The sequence below is a fragment of the Panulirus ornatus genome, chromosome 1 (assembly GCF_036320965.1).
Source record: "Panulirus ornatus isolate Po-2019 chromosome 1, ASM3632096v1, whole genome shotgun sequence".
NCBI lineage: Eukaryota > Metazoa > Arthropoda > Malacostraca > Decapoda > Palinuridae > Panulirus > Panulirus ornatus.
This window is the reverse complement of record NC_092224.1, coordinates 23,961,599-23,987,130: the sequence shown is the minus strand read 5'-3', so window position 1 is coordinate 23,987,130 and position 25,532 is coordinate 23,961,599. Positions and strand designations below refer to the sequence as shown.

The 25,532-nt window shown below is 40.4% G+C and overlaps 1 protein-coding gene across 1 annotated transcript in view; it reads left to right on the top strand.

The window, feature by feature from the left end:
• LOC139763805 (melanization protease 1-like) overlaps positions 1 to 19,895 on the top strand; it is a 32,795-nt gene extending 12,900 nt beyond the window's left edge. The window contains exons 4-8 of the mRNA XM_071690115.1: positions 2,491 to 2,635; positions 3,335 to 3,446; positions 5,523 to 5,725; positions 14,189 to 14,385; positions 17,599 to 19,895. Of these exons, the coding sequence (XP_071546216.1) occupies positions 2,491 to 2,635; positions 3,335 to 3,446; positions 5,523 to 5,725; positions 14,189 to 14,385; positions 17,599 to 17,805 (864 nt within the window). The 3' untranslated portion in view covers positions 17,806 to 19,895. The remainder of the gene's footprint in view (positions 1 to 2,490; positions 2,636 to 3,334; positions 3,447 to 5,522; positions 5,726 to 14,188; positions 14,386 to 17,598) is intronic.
• Positions 19,896 to 25,532: the final 5,637 nt, after the last annotated feature.

Sequence of the window (25,532 nt, the reverse complement as noted above, 5' to 3'; positions counted from 1 at the left end):
TTTAATTTGTTTATGGATGGGGTTGTTAGGGAGGTAAATGCAAGAGTTTTGGAAAGAGGGGCAAGTATGAAGTCTGTTGGGGATGAGAGAGCTTGGGAAGTGAGTCAGTTGTTGTTCGCTGATGATACAGCGCTGGTGGCGGATTCATGTGAGAAACTGCAGAAGCTGGTGACGGAGTTTGGTAAAGTGTGTGGAAGAAGAAAGTTAAGAGTAAATGTCAATAAGAGCAAGGTTATTAGGTACAGTAGGGTTGAGGGTCAAGTCAATTGGGAGGTGAGTTTGAATGGTGAGAGGCTGGAGGAAGTGAAGTGTTTTAGATATCTGGGAGTGGATCTGTCAGCGGATGGAACCATGGAAGCGGAAGTGGATCATAGGGTGGGGGAGGGGGCGAAAATTTTGGGAGCCTTGAAAAATGTGTGGAAGTCGAGAACATTATCCCGGAAAGCAAAAATGGGTATGTTTGAAGGAATAGTAGTTCCAACAATGTTGTATGGTTGCGAGGCGTGGGCTATGGATAGAGTTGTGCGTAGGAGGATGGATGTGCTGGAAATGAGATGTTTGAGGACAATGTGTGGTGTGAGGTGGTTTGATCGAGTAAGTAACGTAAGGGTAAGAGAGATGTGTGGAAATAAAAAGAGCGTGGTTGAGAGAGCAGAAGAGGGTGTTTTGAAATGGTTTGGGCACATGGAGAGAATGAGTGAGGAAAGATTGACCAAGAGGATATATGTGTCGGAGGTGGAGGGAACGAGGAGAAGAGGGAGACCAAATTGGAGGTGGAAAGATGGAGTGAAAAGGATTTTGTGTGATCGGGGCCTGAACATGCAGGAGGGTGAAAGGAGGGCAAGGAATAGAGTGAATTGGAGCGATGTGGTATACAGGGGTTGACGTGCTGTCAGTGGATTGAATCAAGGCATGTGAAGCGTCTGGGGTAAACCATGGAAAGCTGTGTAGGTATGTATATTTGCGTGTGTGGACGTGTGTATGTACATGTGTATGGGGGGGGTTGGGCCATTTCTTTCGTCTGTTTCCTTGCGCTACCTCGCAAACGCGGGAGACAGCGACAAAGTATAAAAAAAAAAAAAAAAAAAAAAAAATATATATATATATATATATATATATATATATATATATATATATATATATATATATATATATATATATATTATATATATATATATATTTCCTTCTTATGTTTCTTCTGTAATCAACATATTTTGGAATGTGTATTATAATGTTGTCATGATGTCAGTATGCAGGTACATTGATCCCGTGGTCAACTACGGAGCGGATCGTTTGGAGGCGGCTGTCGCGCGCGTTGTTTCAGCTCCATGTCTATATGTGCGAAATCCGACAAATAGTTGTCGCCAATAGATCATGATAAATCAAAGCTTACGACAATGTACACAGCGTAGGCATTAAGATAAGGGAAATGTGAAGTACATAGGTTAAACTTAGAGGACTCCATATGTTCCTGGTCAAAGAATCTAGACTTTATTAATGTTCAGTATAGAATGCTTCCCCTCCATCGGTCGCTACCCTCGTCACACCCTGAAAGCAGCTTTATCCATGTCTGTATGATGATGTCTGTCTTTAGTCCCTCCCTCCCTAGCACCACACTCTCCCTCACCAACACTACTCCCTCCCTCCCTCCCTGCCTACCACACCCTACTTCACCACCACTACACCCTCCATCCCTCCCTGCCTACCACACCCTACTTCACCACCACTACACCCTCCATCCCTGGTTACCACACCAGCTTAACACTCCCTTTCTCCTTGGCCACCAAACCCTGAAAGGCGTAATGGTATCGTTCAGTAGTTCCAATGACTCGCCACCACCATTTCCCATCTGTACGCCTCCAATGCTGCCAACACCTCCATCCCGCTCATGTTCCTCTCTTCCTAAACTCTCATTTCAGCTATCATTAACCCTCTTTTTTTTCAGTCCTTGCGCCTCCTTGGCCTCTCAACGCCTCTTGTAAATCTTCCAATCACTCTCAATCCTTCCCTACGCCCATACACGTCTCTTTTCTCTTTCACTCACAACATAACTCCCTCATCCCAGCACACATTGTCCTTCATCCCACCTTATGAATGCCAAGCACTTATCCCGCACATGTAATCATTGCTTCCCTAATGGCGCCAGCTCCTCGTCCACTCCCCAGGTTTTATTCACTCTACCCAAGGTCTCCTCACTCAAGCGTCTTGTACAAGCTCGCTCTCGTTCACTGTCCTCTTCCCACCCTCATCATTTTATCTTTTCGTAAAGCCTCTACAAACTTGAACCCTCGCCTCTACCAAAGAGGGATCATACATCTCAGCAGCTGCCTTTCTCAGCACATTTATTCCATAGTACTCTTTTTAGCACAAATAAAAAATATATAATGAATATGAATAAGTAAATTTGAATAATAGATCATAAATGATAAGTTTTTGACCTCCAGCATTATTGTCCCTCGATGTCTGAGCAATGCATTTCCCCCACGACAGGTGTGTTGTCCGACAGATACTACTTCGCCTCTCACCAGTCTGTTGCCTCAGAGATGTGGCCAGGGACCTGAGCTGGATAGGATCCACGGAGGAACAGAAGCTCCCCTTTACGGCTACCCCTGGATGGCCGTGTTCGGCTACTTAAGTATGACGCTCACTACGTTATTGACTGATACTTCATGAATGTCCTTCAGTAACAAAATGTGCAGCCATTCAAATCCTTTTAAGTTTAGTTTCGTAATTAGATATGGTCTCGACATGCTATAAGAAGATATTTGAAACTGCATGATCGAAGATCTGCAGTGATCATTAAGATTATATGTCCAGTAGATATTCTGTATCATATGTTTAGGGATTATTGTGACGGTTCGAGATACCAGGAGAGAGTATTCGTGGTAGATGAGTGACACAGACTCACGCATTCCTCCATAACGCATATTCACACATCTCCCGAGTTCGTCGCGTCAGTAATGGTCAGACGAACCTCAGATCTCAGTTATGTTGGAATGTCTTACATCACTTATGTCATATGATTATGTCAACACTAAAGACACGGATGGAGGCTTCACAGTCCATCGCTCTCATAACGACTGTCTTCTTATTCATCTCGACGGTCCCATCCCATCACAAGTATGGCATGCACCATTCACTCACTTCACAATGTCAACCTACATCACGAAATCTATGATCTTGATTCTTATGCCACTTCCAACAAAGTGGTCTAGATCCTCCTTTTTTTTTCTTTCTTTTCATTGTCTGGTATCATTGTTTTTATAGTTATTCCAAGAGTCTCTCATGACAAAATCGTATCATGATCCTATTCACAGTTGTTTTGATCTTGCAGATACAGCGTCAAATGAGCTGCTGTTCCAGTGTGGCGGGGCTGTCATCAACGAGAGATATATATTGACTGCTGCCCACTGTGTACACTCTTCCATACTTACGCGTTATCCTCTGTAAGTGTGGCAGTATAAGTACGATTCAGTGGAGAGGGGGAAGAGATTCAAAGATAGTAAAAGAGACAGATAATTATACATAAAGAAGCTGAAAGATAGAACAGAGTGAGGGAATATATTAGTGTCTCTTTAACTAAAAGGATCGCTAACAGCTGTTGCTCTACCTTTCCTTCACTCTTCCGTTCTGACGGTACTATAGCTGTCCCTCCCGTAGACAAAGCAATTATCTTTGGTATTCTTTTTCCTCTGACTTTACCTTGAATGACTCAAACATTCCCATCCCCCTGATGCTCATCTTAATGGTTCTATGCCCCTCCCCGTAATCTTCTTTCGAAATGTCCGAAACGCGCTTCTCTCTCTGGACACAAGCAAGGCTTATGAACCTGATGGCATCCATCCCCGTGTACTGAAAGACTGTGCCTCCGACTTTGCACCTGTGCTTGCTCTCTTGTTCCGTGTCTGGTTAAAAGCCAGAATGTTTCCTTCTCCTTGGAAGCATGCGGTGGTTCATCCCACCCCTAAGAAGGGTGACCGTCCTGACTCCTCTAACTATCGTTCTGTTACTTTTAACATCTACTATTTCCAAAGTCTTTGAGTCCCTCCTCAACTTCCTTCTCCTTAGACATCTTGAATGTCACAGTCTTCTCTCCGATCTCCAGTATGGCTTTTATAAGGCGAGATCCGCTAGTGATATTCTTTCCTATCCTACTATGGTCTGGTCATCATCCCTGAAAGATTTTTTAGGATTCATATGTCGTTGCCCTTGATAAATCCAAAGCTTTTGGCAAGGTGTACCATCTGGGTCTCAACTCAAAGCTCCCGTCTTTTGACTTCCTTCAATTTGCTCCCTCATATCAAGCTTCCTCTCTGACCGATCAATCTCCGAAGTTGGTGATGGATCAGCCTCTCCCTCTTTCCTCATCAACAGCGGTGTCCTGTCTCTTATACTTTATCTCCTTTTTATCAACTATTTCCATTCGTCTACAAATAACCAAATGCACTCATACGCTGACGACTCAACACTGCATTCTTGCACATCCTTCAAATCATCTTCTTTTCTCAATCTGCATCTTGTCTCCACACACCTTCCTCAATAAATTCAGATTTGATAGGATGTCTCAGTAGAGTAGATGAAATCTCATTATGTTTGATGCCTCCAAGACCCAGTTTCTGCCTTTCTCTCTACCAGAAATCTCTCACTATTGTCCTCTCTCCATTAACGGATCTGTAATTCCACCGATTGAATTAACGAACATACTTGGTGTTACTGGAACATCTACCCTGCCCTGGAAATTCCACATTCCAGAAATAGCTAAGTCTGCCTTTAAGGAACTGGGAGTCCTGTTTAGATATCGAAATTTCCCATTTTGTCGCACTGACCCCTAATCTGACTGTACCAGTCAATAACCATGTTCGTGAGTCACCATGAGTTTGAGCCTGGTAAGTTGCCCTTGTCTGCAGCCGCCCCTTACCTTCTCACGTTTATTTTCCCCTCAGGGTGGCCGTGTCTCTTATATCATCGTCCCTAGTCAGTTCTGTAAAGCATCAGTTCTTGTTCAAAGCAATGTCTTAAGCTTCCATGGTGGTTACGCTTTTCACTAAGGTCTCTCTCGCCAATCGTGCTTCATATGAATTAATCTTTTATTCTCCCTCAGACTTTCGGTTGATCCTTTTTCGAGATTTTCATCGGTATGTTTGTAATCAAATTCTTTAACCCATTTTCTTAGGGATTTCTTATCTTAACTCGTTTCCCTCTGTTCACCATTGTCTCATTGTATATTAGTTCCCTGACGTTGTCAAACCACGGCAATAATTCACTGTTTCCACAAATCCATTTCCCTCCAATATCAAAAATACTAAGTGAAAATTATATTTACCGGAGATTTACAAGCTAATTATGATACAAGCCTAATGAGAAAAACGTCACATTTCATAAAATATAAGGATACATTTGACGTCATAATTGCATATCACCCAATTAATTAACTAACCGATTCTTTTTGAAACTAATAGGGTATAATGCTAGTTGATAGAAGAAACAAATTCGTGTATCACGTGCCTTCTATATCATTACAGTGAAGTGATCCGCTTGGGGGAGTGGGACCTGAGCACCGAGAGAGACTGTGAGGTGACCCTCCAAGGCTTTGAGATTTGTGCTCCTCCCTCCCAAGACTTCGCCTACGAGGAGATCATTATTCACCCAGACTATAATACTCGGGCGCGATTCTCTGATGACATTGCTCTCATCAGACTCAACAGTCCCATCGATCTATCTGGACGTAAGTGATTCTTTCCTTTGAGGTTTTGGCGTTCTTGATCGCATTCACGGGCCGCCCGAGCTCGAGCTCGCATGGGTTCGAATCCTGGTCGAGGCAGTTGGGCCAAAGTCCACACAGCTGTTCAAATACATATATATATATATATATATATATATATATATATATATATATATATATATATATATATATATATATATATATAATAATCGCCGACTCCCGCGTTAGCGAGGTAGCGCAAAGAAACAGACGCAAGAATGTCTCAACCCACCCACATGCACATGTATACACATAAACGCCCACAGGCACTTATACAAACCCATACATTTCAACGTATACATACACAGACATACATATATACACATGTACATATTCATACTTGCTGCCTTCATCCATTCCGTCGCCGCCCCGCCACACATGAAATAGCATTCTCTCTCTCTCTCTCTCTCTCTCTCTCTCTCTCTCTCTCTCTCTCTCTCTCTCTCTCTCTCTCTCTCTCTCTCTCTCTCTCTCTCTCCAGCGAGGTAGCGCTAGGAAAAGACAAAAAAGGCCTCATTTGTTCACACTCAGTTTCTAGCTGTCATGAGTAATGCACCGAAACCACAGCTCCCTTTCCACATATAGGCCCCACAAAACTTTCCATAGTTTACCCCCAGACGCTTCACATGCCTTGGTTCAATCCACTGACAGCACGTCGATCCCGTTATACCACATCGCTCTAATTCACTCTATACCTTGCACGCCTTTCGCCCTCCTGTATGTTCAGGCCCCGATGTTCAAAATCTTTTTCACTCCATCCTTCCACCTCCAATTTGGTCTTCCTCTTCTCCTCGTTCCCTCCACCTCTGACACATATATCCTCTTTGTCCATCTTTCCTCACTCATTCTCTCCATGTGACGAAGCCATTTGAATACACCCTCTTATGCTCTCTCATCCACTTTCTTTTTTATTTCCACTCATCTCTTACCCTTTCATCACTTTGTTGATCAAATCACCTCACACCACATATTGTCCTCAAACATTTCATTCCCAACACGTCCACCCTACTCCACACACCCCTATCTATGGCCCATGCCTCGCAACCATAAAACATTGTTGGAACCAATATTCCTTCAAACATACCCATTCTCGCCTTCCACCTACTGTTCAACGCTCCCAGAACCTTCGACCCCTCCCCCACCCTGTGACTCACTTCCGCTTCCATGATTCCATCCGCTGCTAAATCCACTCCCAGATATCGAAAACACTTCACTTCCTCCAGTTTTTCTCCATTCAAACTTACCTCCCAGTTAACTCGTCCCTCAACCCTACTAAACCTAATAACCTTGCTCTTATTCACATTTACTCTCAGCTTTCTTCTTTCACACACTTTACCAAACTCAGTCACCAACTTCTGCACTTTCTCACCCGAATCATCCACCAGCATTGTATCATCAGTGAACAACAACTGACTCACTTCCCAAGCCCTCATCCACAACAGACTGCATACTCGCCCCTCTCTCCAAAACTCTTGCATTCACCTCCCTAACCACCCCATCCCTAAACAAATTAAACAACCATGGAGACATCACGCACCCCTGCCGCAAACTGACATTCATTGGGAACCAATCAATTTCCTCTCTTCCTGCTCGTACACATGCCTTACATCCTTGGTAAAAACTTTTCACTGCTTCTAGCATCTTGCCTCCCACACCATATACTCTTAATACCTTCTACAAAGCATCTTTATCAACCCTATCATATGCCTTCTCCAGATCCATAAATGCTGCATACAAATCCATCCGTTTTCTTAAGTATTTCTCTCATACATTCTTCAAAGCAAACACCTGATCCACACATCCTCTACCACTTCTGAAACCACACTGCTCTTCCCCAATCTGATGACCTGTACATGCCTTTACCCTCTCAATCAACACCCTCCCATTAAATTTCCCAGGAATACTCAACAAACTTATACCTCTGTAATTTGAACATTTACCTTTATCCCCTTTGCCTTTGTACAGTGGCACTATGCATGTATTCCGCCAGTCCTCAGGCACTTCACCATGAACCATACATACATTGAATACCCTTACCAACTAATCAACACAGTCACCCCCTCTTTTTTTTAATAAATTCCATTGCAATAGCATCTAAACCTACCGCCTTGCCGGCTTTCATCTACCGCAAATCTTTCTGTTTACCAAACCACGTACACACACACACACACACACACACACACACACACATATATATATATATATATATATATATATATATATATATATATATATATATATATATATATATATATATATATATATATACATATATATATATATATATATATATATGTTTTGGGAGCAGCTGAATGAGTGTGTTAGTGGTTTTGATGCACAAGACCGGGTTATAGTGATGGGTGATTTGAATGCAAAGGTGAGTAATGTGGCAGTTGAGGGAATAATTGGTATACATGGGGTGTTCAGTGTTGTAAATGGAAATGGTGAAGAGATTGTAGATTTATGTGCTGAAAAAGGACTGGTGATTGGGAATACCTGGTTTAAAAAGCGAGATATACATAAGTATACGTATGTAAGTAGGATAGATGGCCAGAGAGCGTTATTGGATTACGTGTTAATTGACAGGCGCGCGAAAGAGAGACTTTTGGATGTTAATGTGCTGAGAGGTGCAACTGGAGGGATGTCTGATCATTATCTTGTGGAGGCTAAGGTGAAGATTTGTATGGGTTTTCAGAAAAGAAGAGTGAATGTTGGGGTGAAGAGGGTGGTGAGAGTAAGTGAGCTTGGGAATGAGACTTGTGTGAGGAAGTACCAGGAGAGACTGAGTACAGAATGGAAAAAGGTAAGAACAATGGAAGTAAGGGGAGTGGGGGAGGAATGGGATGTATTTAGGGAATCAGTGATGGAGTGCGCTAAAGATGCTTGTGGCATGAGAAGCGTGGGAGGTGGGTTGATTAGAAAGGGTAGTGAGTGGTGGGATGAAGAAGTAAGATTATTAGTGAAAGAGAAGAGAGAGGCATTTGAACGATTTTTGCAGGGAAAAAATGCAATTGAGTGGGAGATGTATAAAAGAAAGAGACAGGAGGTCAAGAGAAAGGTGCAAGAGGTGAAAAAGAGGGCAAATGAGAGTTGGGGTGAGAGAGTATCATTAAATTTTAGGGAGTATAAAAAGATGTTCTGGAAGGAGGTAAATAAAGTGCGTAAGACAAGGGAGCAAATGGGAACTTCAGTGAAGGGCGCTAATGGGGAGGTGATAACAAGTAGTGGTGATGTGAGAAGGAGATGGAGTGAGTATTTTGAAGGTTTGTTGAATGTGTTTGATGATAGGGTGGCAGATATAGGATGTTTTGGTCGAGGTGGTATGCAAAGTGAGAGGGTTAGGGAAAATGATTTGGTAAACAGAGAAGAGGTAGTAAAAGCTTTGCGGAAGATGAAAGCCGGCAAGGCAGCAGGTTTGGATGGTATTGCAGTGGAATCTATTAAAAAAGGGGGTGACTGTATTGTTGACTGGTTGGTAAGGTTATTTAATGTATGTATGACTCATGGTGAGGTGCCTGAGGATTGGCGGAATGCATGCATAGTGCCATTGTACAAAGGCAAAGGGGATAAGAGTGAGTGCTCAAATTACAGAGGTATAAGTTTGTTGAGTATTCCTGGTAAATTATATGGGAGGGTATTGATTGAGAGCGTGAAGGCATGTACAGAGCATCAGACTGGGGAAGAGCAGTGTGGTTTCAGAAGTGGTAGAGGATGTGTGGATCAGGTGTTTGCTTTGAAGAATGTATGTGAGAAATACTTAGAAAAGCAAATGGATTTGTATGTAGCATTTATGGATCTGGAGAAGGCATATGATAGAGTTGATAGAGATGCTCTGTGGAAGGTATTAAGAATATATGGTGTGGGAGGCAAGTTGTTAGAATCAGTGAAAAGTTTTTATCAAGGATGTAAGGCATGTGTACGTGTAGGAAGAGAGGAAAGTGATTGGTTCTCAGTGAATGTAGGTTTGCGGCAGGGGTGTGTGATGTCTCCATGGTTGTTTAATTTGTTTATGGATGGGGTTGTTAGGGAGGTGAATGCAAGAGTTTTGGAAAGAGGGGCAAGTATGAAGTCTGTTGTGGATGAGAGAGCTTGGGAAGTGAGTCAGTTGTTGTTCGCTGATGATACAGCGCTGGTGGCTGATTCATGTGAGAAACTGCAGAAGCTGGTGACTGAGTTTGCTAAAGTGTGTGAAAGAGGAAAGTTAAGAGTAAATGTGAATAAGAGCAAGGTTATTAGGTACAGTAGGGTTGAGGGTCAAGTCAATTGGGAGGTAAGTTTGAATGGAGAAAAACTGGAGGAAGTAAAGTGTTTTAGATATCTGGGAGTGGATCTGGCAGCGGATGGAACCATGGAAGCGGAAGTGAATCATGGGGTGGGGGAGGGGGCGAAAATCCTGGGAGCCTTGAAGAATGTGTGGAAGTCGAGAACATTATCTCGGAAAGCAAAAATGGGTATGTTTGAAGGAATAGTGGTTCCAACAATGTTGTATGGTTGCGAGGCGTGGGCTATGGATCGAGTTGTACGCAGGAGGGTGGATGTGCTGGAAATGAGATGTTTGAGGACAATGTGTGGTGTGAGGTGGTTTGATCTAGTAAGTAATGTAAGGGTAAGAGAGATGTGTGGAAATAAAAAGAGCGTGGTTGAGAGAGTAGAAGAGGGTGTTTTGAAATAGTTTGGGCACATGGAGAGAATGAGTGAGGAAAGATTGATCAAGAGGATATATGTGTCGGAGGTGGAGGGAACGAGGAGAAGTGGGAGACCAAATTGGAGTTGGAAAGATGGAGTGAAAAAGATTTTGAGTGATCGGGGCCTGAACATGCAGGAGGGTGAAAGGCGGGTGAATTGGATCGATGTCGTACACCGGGGTTGACGTGCTGTCAGTGGATTGAATCAGGGCATGTGAAGCGTCTGGGGCAAACCATGGAAAGTTGTGTGGGGCCTGGATGTGGAAAGGGAGCTGTGGTTTCGGGCATTATTGCATGACAGCTAGAGACTGAGTGTGAACGAATGGGGCCTTTGTTGTCTTTTCCTAGCGCTACCTCGCACACATGAGGGGGGAGGGGGATGGTATTCCATGTGTGGCGAGGTGGCGATGGGAATGAATAAAGGCAGACAGTGTGAATTGTGTGCATGGGTATATATGTATGTGTCTGTGTGTGTATATATATGTGTGCATTGAGATGTATAGGTATGTATATTTGCGTGTGTGGACGTGTATGTATATACATGTGTATGGGGGTGGGTTGGGCCATTTCTTTCGTCTGTTTCCTTGCGCTACCTCGCAAACGCGGGAGACAGCGACAAAGCAAAATAATAATATAATAATATATATATATATCCCTTTATCCCTGGGGATAGGGGATTAAGAATACTTCCCACGTATTTCCTGCGTGTCGTAGAAGGCGACTAAAAGGGGAGGGAGCGGGGCTGGAAATCCTCCCCTCTCATTTTTTTTAAATTTTCCAAAAGAAGGAACAGAGAAGGGGCTAGGTGAGGATATTCCCTCAATGGCCCAGTCCTCTGTTCTTAACGCTACCTCGCTAACGCGGGAAATGGCGAATAGTTTAAAAAAAAATATATATATATATATATATATATATATATATATATATATATATATATATATATATATATATATATATATATATACACACACACACACGTGATCTAGTATACGCACATAACCACGAGGAAAATGAAACCCGATAACTTCCCAAGTGCACTTTTGTGTGATGATCTCATCGTCAGGGGAGATACAAGAAGGAGACAAGACGTAGAACGGTTGTCAGTTGATATACAGGGAAGAGACTTAGCTAGGACACCATTGGCAAACAAGCGTTGCCTGATGGTGTTCGGGTCGGGCATCATGCCTGTCATAAGATTTGTATTATGTGGACAGGAAAGGGAACTGTTTACAAATTTTGATTACGGCAAAGCTATCAAGTTTCTATAAACCTTCACTAATATTATGTTACAATTCTTTGTGTATTTCATAATAGAAGATTCAATATTTTTCGTGGTAAAGGAGTTAAAGTTAATAAGTGAAGTATCGTTACTCCAGTTAATACACTGGTCATAATTTCCTAACATGATTAAACAAAGCATTTGATTCTTGTCCTGTTCTTATGCTATATTCATGTTGCTGAAGTTTAAGATAAATATCCTTATCAGTCTGCCCAACATAAAACACATTACAGCTTTAAAAGGGATTCTGTAAACACAGCCCACAGAATTTTCAGGTGAGATTTTGATTAAGATATTCTTTATAGTTCGTTATTGCTCAAGGCTACATTTATATTGAAAGATTTAAGCAACCTGGTAGTGATGTATAATTATCACTTAAAAGGGAGAATTAAAAGGTTCTTGGTAACCAGGGGAGGTTTGGGTTCAACTTTATAAAATGATTTCTTTGCCAACTTAAGGGATTTATCAACGAAAGATCTAGGATACCTTAACTTAGATCCAATAGAATACATCTTCTCATACTCATTAATGAATTCCGGACTGCATATACGCAATGCCCTGAGGAACATCAGCTAGAATGATGATAGTTTCACCGTCATGTTGAGCTGAGTAATAATGGATATAAGGACAGAGATTGGTGGGTTTTCTGTCTATGCTAAACATGTTTCCATCCTTATGGATCATGCAATCTAGAAAAGGTAACATACAATTATTTCCCACTTCCACGGTAAAGTTGATAGAAGGTACTAGAGTGTTAAGTAAGGGGTGCAATGTTTGTAAATTTTCGTTTGTTGGCCAAACACAAAGAACATCGTCTACATACCTAAACCAAATTGCCTTAGAGGGCAAGACATCCCTTAGTAATTTTGTTTCAAAGAGTTCCACGTGAAGATTACTTAACACTGGAGAAAGAGGGTTACCTATCGCCATACCAAATTTCTGAGTAAAATATTCTCCATTACACTGAAATACACAGTCTTCTATACACAATTCTATCAATTCAATAAACACAGAATCTGAAATAGGTGAATCAAGATTATCCAAGATATCAACCAAATATTCTGATTCATCAACTGGAACTTTTGTGAACAAGGATGAAACATCAAAGCTTACCAGCGTAAGGCCTGGAAGGAACCTTTCCCTTCTTGTATTTCATTTTCGAAAAGATGACAAAAGGAACCAAAGTGAGAGTGATCATCCGCCTTGAAGGCTTAAGATGGAGTATCTAAATGTGTGTGGATGAGAAGAGAGGAGAGATAGGTAGTATGTTTGAGGAAAGAAATCCCCCCAAAAAAAGTAAAAAGAAAAACTTGTCAACAGTTCAAAGATATTAAGAATCCTGAACTTGAAATAGTGAAATAGAAATGTCGATGGAGGCACAGAAAGGGCAGTTAGCCATATGCTGTCCCTTAGCATGTCCACCTGCGAAAACCTTGTTTAAGGTCAACAGAACTAAAAATCTCTCTCTCTCTCTCTCTCTCTCTCTCTCTCTCTCTCTCTCTCTCTCTCTCTCTCTCTCTCTCTCTCTCTCTCTCTCTCTCTCTCTCTCTCTCTCCCACCCCTAGTGGTTTATAGCAGCTCAAACATGACTGCTAAGAGAAATCGGCTCTGGCAGGTGACTTCAATATGGTGTCTGTCAACAATGACAGGGCAGAGGCTTCCGTCAGATATGAACACAGTTAACGAGGAAGTGTTCCAAGTACTTGTGTCAGGCAAGATGATACCATCTTCGCGTATCTCTCGACCCAGATCATTGGCAACGGCGCGACGTGAGTCTGACCACTGGTAAGCTGCCATGTACATAGATGTAGTAGTATTAGGCTCCTGGTTAATTTCATACTTGAACAAGCTGATGTGGCCGATGTTTTCATGCGACAAAGCTACAACATTGTGATATGGCTGTAACACTTCGAGTCCCTTGGACGTCTTCAGCTTCAGGATACTTTATCATTTCAGAACGGTAATGGGTGACCCTGTGCTATTAACTATTTAGTGACACGGGGTTCTGGGTGATGGAGGAGGGTTCTCACGTTCTTCTCACTCGATAAATGTGCAGTGTATGTATGGTCCCCTTTTAAGAGTTAATGTCACACTCACTGGCATCTGTTCATCAGGCAGATGACCACACCGTTATCCTTAGCTTCAAAAAAAAAAAATGACTCAACGAGGAATGCCCTTACTGTTTATCACTGAGGTGTGGAGAATACTGTGATATGTCGTCTGGTACTTGTCAGAGTGAATCTAATACATGTCACTGAATGAGAGAGAGAGAGAGAGAGAGAGAGAGAGAGAGAGAGAGAGAGAGAGAGAGAGAGAGAGAGAGAGAGAGAGAGAGAGAGAGAGAGAGAGAGAGAGAATGCCACCCCACCTAACCGTATCTTCTCATAACTATTATGATAAACAATCTATGAGCGGAACAGTCTAGGTTAAGTATAACTTTTCACGTAATCTTTTTCCTTCCAGAATTAATTCAGGCAGTGTGTCTGCCACCGCAGGACCTGGATCCTGGAACAATAATAAACGAAAGACAGGCCGTGGTGGCGGGCTGGGGTACTACGGAGAACGGGACGACGAGTGACAGGATGTTGCATGTATCCTTACCAATGGCTGACCGTGGCATGTGCAACGCGACCTACGGAGGAATCCTGGTCAACGAACAGGTAAATCAGGCGTCTGTTTATCATTTCCAAACAAATGGAGAGAATTTTCTATGAATCCGTCTTCTAAGTGTGTGGTCACCGATGTTGATACTATCCAAGAGAATAAAAGAGAGGGAAAGAGAACACGAAGTATTTACACTCGTGTGTTAAGGAAACTGTTTGGGTTAATCATTTATCCTCCTTCTTGTTTTGAGTTCCTTTTCATATATATATATATATATATATATATATATATATATATATATATATATATATATATATATATATATATATATATTTTATTTTTTATTATTTTGCTTTGTCGCTCTCTCCCGCGTTAGCGAGGTAGCGCAAGGAAACAGACGAAAGAATGGCCCAACCCACCCACATACCCATGTATATACATGCACGTCCACACACGCAACTATACATACCTATACATCTCAATGTACACATATATATACACACACAGACATATACATATATATACACATGTACATAATTCATACTGTCTGCCCTTTTTATTCCCATCGCCACCTCACCACACATGGAATAACAACCCCCTCCCCCCTCATGTGTGCGAGGTAGCGCTAGGAAAATACAACAAAGGCCCCATTCGTTCACATTCAGTCTCTAGCTGTCATATAATAATGCCCGAAACCACAGCTCCCTTTCCACATCCAGGCCCCACACAACTTTCCATGGTTTACCCCAGACGCTTCACATGCCCTGGTTCAATCCATTGACAGCACGTCGACCCCGGTATACCACATCGTTCCAATTCATTCTATTTCTTGCACGCCTTTCACCCTCCTGCATGTTCAGGCCCCGATCATTCAAAATCTTTTTCACTCCATCTTTCCACCTCCAATTTGATCTCCCACTTCTCCTCGTTCCCTCCAGCTCTGACACATATATCCTCTTGGTCAATCTTTCCTCACTCATTCTCTCCATGTGACCAAACCATTTCAAAACACCCTCTTCTCAGGTGAGGATATTCCCTCAAAGGTCCAGTCCTCTGTTCTTAACGCTACCTCGCTAACGCGAGGTATATATATATATATATATATATATATATATATATATATATATATATATATATATATATATATATATATATTGGAAGAGATCACAGTTGAGCGCGTGATCAACTAAATTCCTTTCTTAACCACGGGAAAATGAAACACGATAAGTTCCCTAGTGCACTTTCGCGTAATGATCACATCACCAGAGGAGATACATGAAAGAAATATAACAGTCAGTTGATACACAACGAAAAAACGTGACTAAGATGCCATTTGGTAAACAAGTGACTACCCGAATGGAGGTCGGGTGCGTTCAAGTCTGGCAACATGCGTATCATAAAATTTATTGTGACAAGAAAGGGAACTGTTTAAAATTTTATCAACTATAAAGCTATCCGAATTGTATAGACCTTCAGTAATACTAATATTACAGTTCTTTGTGTATTTGATAATAGAAGATGAAATGATATTTCTCGTGGTACAAGAGTCGGAGTTAACAACTGAGATGGCATTACCCCATAAAGTACAATGATCATAGTTTCAGACATGATTAAACAAAGCCTTTGATTCTTATTCTGTTCTTATACTATATTTATGTTGCTTAAGTTTAACAGAAAGATCCTTACCAGTCTGCCCAACATAAAACTTATCAGTTTTTACATGGTACTCTATAAACGCATCCTGCGGAACTTTCTGGTGAGTTCCTGATTCAGATATTCTTTACAGTATTGTTGTGGCTGAAGGCAACATTTACATTGAAAGATTTAAACAGCATGGGAAGTAAAGTAAAATCATTACTAAAAGGGAGAACTAAAAGGTTCTTGGTGTCAAGGGGAGGTTTGGGTTTAACTTTATAAAAAGATTTCTTTGTCAGCTGAAGAGATGTATCGATGAAAGATCTAGGATACTTTAACTTGGATCCAATAGAATATATCTTCTCAAACTCATCATTAGTAAACTCTGGACTGCATATACGTAATGCCCCAAGGAACATAGACTGAAATGATGATGATTTAACTCTGCCATGTTGAGCTGAGTAATAATGGATATATGAGCATACACTGGTAGGTTTTCTGTAAATGCTAAACTTAAACATGTTTCCATCCCTATGAATTACGCAATCTAAAAATGGTAACACCATTATTTTCGACTTCTATAGCAAAGATGATGGAAGGTACTAAATTGTTAAGTAAGGGGAGAAATGGTAAATTTTCATTTGTTGGCCAAACACAAAGAACATCATCTACATACCTAAACCAAATTGCATTAGAGGGTAAGATATCCTTTAGTTCTAAGTAAAGATTACTTAATATAGGTGAAAGAGGGTTATCCATTGCCATACTAAATTTCTGAGCATAATATTCCCCATTAAATTGAAATAAACAGTCTTTTATACACAATTTCAGTATAAACAGACTTTGAGAATATTTTTCAAGACATTAACCAAATATTCTAAGAGGTCATCCACTGGAACTTTTGTGAACAGAAATGAAACATCAAAGCTAACCAGTTTGAAATCAAAGTCAACACTGATATCATTAAGCCAGTTAACTAAATCTACATTGCTCATGATATTAGAATTTGATATCTCACCCACTAACGGGCTTGATAAAGAAACTAACCATTTGACAATTTATATGTGATGGAGCCTACTGGACTCACAATAGGTCTTGCTGGAAGATTTGGTTTATGTGTTTTGATAAGTTCATACATGTATGGCAGTGAAGGGGACAAAGATGACAAACGTTTGATTAGAGAACCTTTACCTTTCAATAACAACTTCAGTTTTTTTTTTTTTATCAAAATGAGAATTAACTGCTTTTAGGGGATTCTTACTGAGTTTAAAGTATGTTGTGTCATCACTTAAAAGGTCATTCATTTTAGATAAAAAGTCCCTTTTGTTCATGATCACAACTGTGTTAGCCTTATCAGCTATAGTATATATATATATATATATATATATATATATATATATATATATATATATATATATATATATATATATATATATATATATCACTGTGTGTGTGTGTGTGTGTGTGTGTGTGTGACTGTAGTTGTTTTCGAGAAATCTTTTATCTAATTTCTAACTAAAAGTATAAACAAAATAAGACATTGGGATACGACTGCTAATTAAATACTCTCAGTTGTCAGTATTTTCTTAATCTTTCCAGTCTTTCTAATGAATATGATACCGATTTGTCTACAGGTCTGTTTTGGAGGTCGTGAGGGCCAGGACTCTTGCAAAGGTGATTCAGGCGGCCCCCTGCTGTTATCAGGCCCTTCTGGCCCGCCCTTCCTGCAGATTGGTGTGGTGTCCTACGGCCCAGTACCCTGCGGTAAAGAAAATAGGCCTGGGGTCTACACCTCCGTCTCTCTCTACAGAAACTGGATCGAGAGGAATTTGAGACCCTAAGAAGAGACGAACACATCGACAGATGCGACAGATTACCATATCAGAGAGATTAAAGCATGTACATGACATATGAAGGGAATCTAATACAAAGAAACTAATTCCGAATTTCAGATAGTCTTCAAAATCAGCTGAATCAAATCTGGGCCTCACTTGCTGAGAATTGTTGGCGGACTAAGGGCGCAAACCCATTCTTTGAGGTGAATCTTTCTGATAAACAACTTGACAATGATACCCCGTGTGCCCTAGGTTATGGCTATGTTTATTGTGTGCTCTGACAAGGAAGTTGTGTTGATCTTGCACAATCGTTTTGTAATTCAGAGATGTACAGCGAGTTATCCAATGATGCCATGAACATATGTATAGAGCATGCTAGTGTGTCAAAGCCAGCTGCTCCACATTGTCCACAGAGATTCATCAGTGCAATTAATCATTTGGAAAAAAGAGACGGTAGATCACTAAAGCAGATATGGCTAATGCAGTTGTAAATTTGAACAAAGACAACATTTGTTACAAATGAAAGGGTTTTTTTTACAGGTGATCGTACAACAAACTATAAACGGTAGAAATCCGCTAGACACATGTATTGCAGACTTTAACAAACAACTGAAGTTTCTGTTGGAAGGTACTGATTTTCTCATCAAAAGATTGTCATCATTATCCCCTTCAGTGCCATATATGTATTGATTTGTCAACACACATGAGCCAAATTATCCAGCAAGACCCATGGTGGGTTCAGTTCGCTCAATCACATACAAGTTATTACAATGGTTAGTTTCTTTCTTTATGAAGGCCACTGGTTCGTAAAATATCAAGTTCATATGTCATGGACAATATATATATATATATATATATATGGTTATATGGTTGCGAGGCATGGGCTATAGATAGGGTTGTGCGGAAGAGGGTGGATGTGTTGTAAATGAAATGTATGAGGACAATATGTGGTGTGAGGTGGTTCGATCGAGTACGTAATGAAAGGGTAGGAGAGATGTGTGGTAATAAAAAGAGCGTGGTTGCGAGAGCAGAAGAGGGTGTATTGAAATGGTTTGGTCACATGGAGAGAATGAGGGAGGAAAGATTGACAAAGAGGACATATGTGTCAGAGGTGCAGCGAATGAGGAGAAGTGAGAGACCAAATATATATATATATATATATATATATATATATATATATATATATATATATATATATATATATATATATATCAGTCAATGGACTAAACCAGGGCATGTGAAACGTCTTTGGAAAATCATGGAAAGGTCTGTGGGTCCCGGATGTGGATAGGGAGCTGTGTTTTCGGTGCATTACACATGACAGATACTAACTGAGTGTGAATGAATGTGGCCTTTTTTGTCTGTTTTCCTAGCGCTACCTCGCTGAAGCGTTGGGGAGCGATGCTATTTCCTGTGGGGCGGGGTGGCACTAGGAATGGATTGAAGGTAACCAAATATGAATTGGACATGTTTATATATGTACGTGTATATGTGTATATGTTGATATGTATATATTGATATGTATATGTACGTGTATGAGTCGTTCTTCGTCTGTTTCCTGACGCTACCTCGCTGGCGCGGGAAACGGCGATCAAGCATAGTGAAAATAACGCGGGAGACAGCGACAAAGCAAAATAAATAAATATAAATTAATGAATATAAATATATATACAGCGGGGTAGTGCCAGGAACGGATGAAGGCGAGCAAGTATGAATAAGTACATTTGTATATATGTCTATGTCTATGTGTTTGTACATAAATGTTTTTAGATTGATATGTACATGTATGTATATGTGCGTGTGCGAGCGTACACACACACACACACACACACACACACACACATATATATATATATATATATATATATATATATATATATATATATATATATATATATATATATATGTGTGTGTGTGTGTGTGTGTGTGTGTGTGTGTGTACATGAGTGGATGGGCCATACTTCGTCCGTTTCCTGGCGCTACCTCGCTGACGCGGGAAACGGCAATCAAGTATAATAAATTATATATATACAGTTAACTTTTGCCTTCATATTTACACTTTTCCCTGAGGATGTAACACACGAAAGCTCTTGAAACTTATGGTGTTTCATTTCCCTCTTGGTTTTCAGCATATATATATATATATATATATATATATATATATATATATATATATATATATATATATATATATATATATATATATAGCAAATGGATTTGTATGTAGCATTTATGGATCTGGAGAAGGCATATGATAGAGTTGATAGAGATGCTCTGTGGAAGGTATTAAGAATATATGGCGTGGGAGGCAAGTTGTTAGAAGCAGTGAAAAGTTTTTATCGAGGATGTAAGGCATGTGTACGTGTAGGAAGAGAGGAAAGTGATTGGTTCTCAGTGAATGTAGGTTTGCGGCAGGGGTGTGTGATGTCTCCATGGTTGTTTAATTTGTTTATGGATGGGGTTGTAAGGGAGGTAAATGCAAGAGTCCTGGAAAGAGGGGCAAGTATGAAGTCTGTTGGGGATGAGAGAGCTTGGGAAGTGAGTCAATTGTTGTTCGCTGATGATACAGCGCTGGTGGCTGATTCATGTGAGAAACTGCAGAAGCTGGTGACTGAGTTTGGTAAAGTGTGTGGAAGAAGAAAGTTGAGAGTAAATGTGAATAAGAGCAAGGTTATTAGGTACAGTAGGGGTGAGGGTCAAGTCAATTGGGAGGTGAGTTTGAATGGAGAAAAACTGGAGGAAGTGAAGTGTTTTAGATATCTGGGAGTGGATCTGTCAGCGGATGGAACCATGGAAGCGGAAGTGGATCATAGGGTGGGGGAGGGGGCGAAAATTTTGGGAGCCTTGAAAAATGTGTGGAAGTCGAGAACATTATCTCGGAAAGCAAAAATGGGTATGTTTGAGGGAATAGTGGTTCCAACAATGCTGTATGGTTGCGAGGCGTGGGCTATGGATAGAGATGTGCGCAGGAGGATGGATGTGCTGGAAATGAGATGTTTGAGGACAATGTGTGGTGTGAGGTGGTTTGATCGAGTAAGTAACGTAAGGGTAAGAGAGATGTGTGGAAATAAAAAGAGCGTGGTTGAGAGAGCAGAAGAGGGTGTTTTGAAATGGTTTGGGCACATGGAGAGAATGAGTGAGGAGAGATTGACCAAGAGGATATATGTGTCGGAGGTGGAGGGAACGAGGAGAAGAGGGAGACCAAATTGGAGGTGGAAAGATGGAGTGAAAAAGATTTTGTGTGATCGGGGCCTGAACATGCAGGAGGGTGAAAGGAGGGCAAGAAATAGAGTGAATTGGAGTCATGTGGTATACAGGGGTTGACGTGCTGTCAGTGGATTGAAGCAAGGCATGTGAAGCGTCTGGGGTAAACCATGGAAAGCTGTGTAGGTATGTATATTTGCGTGTGTGGACGTGTGTATGTACATGTGTATGGGGGGGGGGGGGTTGGGCCATTTCTTTCGTCTGTTTCCTTGCGCTACCTCGCAAACGCGGGAGACAGCGACAAAGTATAAAAAAAAAAAAAAAAAAATATATATATATATATATATATATATATATATATATATATATATATATATATATATATATATATATATATATATATATATGTAATCTCTGGGGATAGGGGAGAAAAAAGACTTCCCACGTATTCCTCGCATGTCGTATGAGGCGACTAAAAGGGTTGGGAGCGGGGTACTGGAAATCCTCCCCTCCTATTTTACTTTTCCAAAAGAAGGAACAGAGATGTGAGCCAATTGAGGATTTTTCTTTCTGACGCTTAGTCATGTTTTTGACGCTACCTCGCTAATGCAGGAAATAGCGAATATGTATGAAAATATATGTTCTAATCCAATAATACCAGGTGGCCATCTCTCCTACTCACATACGTATACTTGTGTATGTTCCCTCTTTTTAAACCAGGGATTCCCAATCACCAGTCCTTTTTTTCAGCACTCAGCTACACAAGCAGTTCACCATTTCCATTCATAAAACTGAATACCCCATGTACACCACTTATACCCACATCTGCCAGATTCCTTACCTTCGTGGTTAAATCAGCCATCATTAATACTCGCTCTCTTACATCGAGACTGCTGATACACTTATTCAGCTGCTCCCAAAATACTTTGAACACTCAGAATAAGCACCAATAATAATCCATTCCTCGGTGTCCACTTTCAATTCTACCCAAATCAATCTAGAATCTATTTCCTTACATAACCTTGGGAAGGGAAGCAAGAATTCTACCTCCATATTCCCTGCGTGTCGCAGAAGGCGACTAAAGGGGGCGGGAGCGGGGGGGAAGGACACCCCCTCTTGTATTTCAATTTCTAGAGGGAACAGAAGAAGGAGCCAAGCATGGAGCGATCCTCCTCCTCGAAGGCTCAGATTGGGGTATCTGAATGTGTGTGGATGTAATAAAGATGAGAATAGAGGAGAGATAAGTAGTATGTTTGAGGAAAGAAACCTTGATGTACTGGCTCTGAGTGAAACGAAGCTCAAGGGTAAAAGGGAAAAAAATGTGTTGGAAATGTCTTGGGAATAAAGTTAGAGGTAGGAATAAAGTTAGAGGTAAGGAAGCTAGGGAAGGAGTAGCACTACTCCTGAAGCAGAAGTTGTCAGAGTGTGTGATGGAGTGTAAGAAAGTAGATTCTAGACTGATTTGGAAGAAACCGAAAGTGGACAGCGAGAGATGGGTGATTTCTGGTGCTTATACACGTGACATAAGAAGAGACAAGCGTTTTGGGAGCAGTTGCGTAAGTGTGTCAGTAGTTTTTGTGCACGAGACTGTGTATTAGTCATGGGCGATTTAAATGCAAAGGTAAGTAATGTGGCAGTTGAGAGTACAATTGGTGTGCATGGAGTATTCACTGTTATGAATGGAAATGGTGAAGAGCTTGTGGAGCTTTTTGCTGAAAAAAGACTGGTGATTGGGAATACCTAGTTTAAAAAGAGATATACACAAGTATACATATATGAGTAGGAGAGATGGTCAACAGGCATTACTAGAATACGTATTTATTGACAGGCGTGTCAAAGAGAGACTTGCTGTAAATGTGCTGAGAGGGGCAGATGGTGAAATTTCTGATCACTACATCTTGGAGGAGAGGGTGAAGATTTGTAGAGGTTTTCGAAAAGAGGAGACAATGTCGGGGAGAGGAGAGTGTGAGGGTAAGTGAGCTTGGAAAGGAGACTTGTGTGAAGATTTACCAGGAGAGATTGAGTGTAAAATCACAAAAGGTGAAAGCAAATGAAGTGAGGGGGCAGTGGGTAAGGAATAGGAGGTAATTACGGAAACAGTGATGGCATGAGCAAGAGGTGCATGTGGCATGCGAAAGGTGGGAGGTGGGCAGATTAGAGAAGGTAGTGAGTGATGGGATAAAGAAGTAAAGTTGCTACTGAAAGAGAAAAGAGAGGGGTTTTGGTGGTAAGAAGTGCAAATAATTGGGAGATGTATAGGAGAAAGTGGCAGGAAGTCAAGAGGAAGGTACAGCGGACGAAAAAGAGGGCAAATGAGAGTTGGAGTGAAGTATCACTAAACTTTGGGGAAAATAAAAAGACGTTTCGGAAGGAGACAAATATGTGCGAAAAAGGAAAATGCTGCGATCAGAGAAAGCGGCAAAAGGGGAAGTGAGAACAGGCAGTGATGGAATGAGGAGGAGATGGAGTAAATATTTTGAAGGATTGTTAAAGGTCTTTGATGACAGAGTGGCAGATGTCGGTTTTCTATATATGCACATACAGAAAACCTACCAATGTATGGTCATATATCCATTATTACTCAGCTCAACATGACATAATTGAATTGAATTATCATCATTCCAGTCTATGTTCCTTAGGGTATTACCTATTGGCAGTCCAGAGTTTACTGATGATGAGTTTGAAAAGATATATTCTATTGAATCCAAGTTAAAGTAACCCAGATCTTTCATCGATAAATCCCTTGAATTGGCAGAGAAATTATTTTATAGAGTTGAACCCAAACCTCCCCTTGACACCAAGAACCTTTTAGTTCTCCCTTTTAATAACAATTTCACTTTACTTCCCATGTTGCTCAAATCCTTTAATATAAATGTTGTCTTCAGCTACAGCAATGCTGTGAAGAATACCTTAATCGGGAACTCACCAGAAAGTTTTGCAGGATGCATCTATAGAGTGCCTTGAAGAAATTGTGATAAGTTTCATGTTGAACAGACTGGTAAGAAGGATCTTTCAGTTAGACTTAAGAAACGTGAATATAGTATAAGAACAGGACAAGAATCAAATGCCTCGTTTAATGATGTTAAAAATTATGATCACTGTATTGACTGTAGTAATGCCATCTCAGTTATCAACTGCTGTACCACGAGAAATATCATTGAATTTTCTATTATGAAATACACAGAGAACTGTAACATTAACACTAGTGAAGGTCTACAGGAATTGGATAGCTTTATTGTTGAGAGACTTTGCAAACAGTTCCTCTACTTGTCAGCATAATAAGTTTATGATACGTTTGTTGCCAGACTCGAACGCATCCGACCTACGTTCTGACATTCGCTTGTTTACCAATTGGCGTCTTAGGAACGTCTCTTCGTTGTATATCTACTAACTGTTATATTTCTTTCCTGTATCTCCCCTGATGATGTGATTATTACCCGAAAGTGCACTTGGGAACTTATCATGTTTCATTTCCCCGTGGACACAGGAATATACTTGATCAAGCGCTCAGTTGTGATATTTTCCAATATATATATATATATATATATATATATATATATATATATATATATATATATATATATATATATATATATATATATATATATATATATATATGTACGTGTATGTATATACATGTGTATGTGGGTGGGTTAGGCCATTCTTTCGTCTGTTTCCTTGTGCTACCTCGCTAACGCGGGAGACAGAGACAAAGTGTAATAATATATAATATATATATATATATATATATATATATATATATATATATATATATACATATATATATATATATATATATATATATATATATATATATATATATATATATATATATATATATATATATCATACCAACCTTCAACAGCCAGAATCGAACCCGGGACCCCTGTTCAACAGGCGGAAGCGCTACCGCAAGGTTCCCGCCTGTTGCACAGGGGTCCCGGGTTCGATCCTGGCTGTTGAAGGTTGGTATGTTCTATGAAGGTGCGCGTTCATATGCACTTTGTTCGTATATATATATATATATATATATATATATATATATATATATATATATATATATATACATATATATAAATATTTTACAGGTCGTTGGATGTATTTCATGGCATCTGTGAACCACAGTAAAGTGAAACTGCATTAGGAAGTGGACGACCAGAATGGGTTCCAGGAGAAGCCATCTACCTGATCCCCTTTCCCAAGCCGAATCTTAATACTTGTAGACTAATGAATACTTCCCTGGCCCATTTTGGATTCAACACTGCAACATGTATATGGATATTGCATGCTACCGCTATACATTAATATGATTAAGTGAAAATGTAAAAAAAAAAAATAACTACGAAGCTGTGCCTTTCTAACAACCATAATTATTGTCGTATACTTCATTAGTGACATTCTTAAGACCTGTGCTAAATACTATGATTGTGCAACTAACTACACAGATCAAAGCAGAAAATTAAGGCCAACGTTGCCGTAAGAGATGTCTAAAATATAATTTGTTAATAATACCTGTTAAAACAGACGAC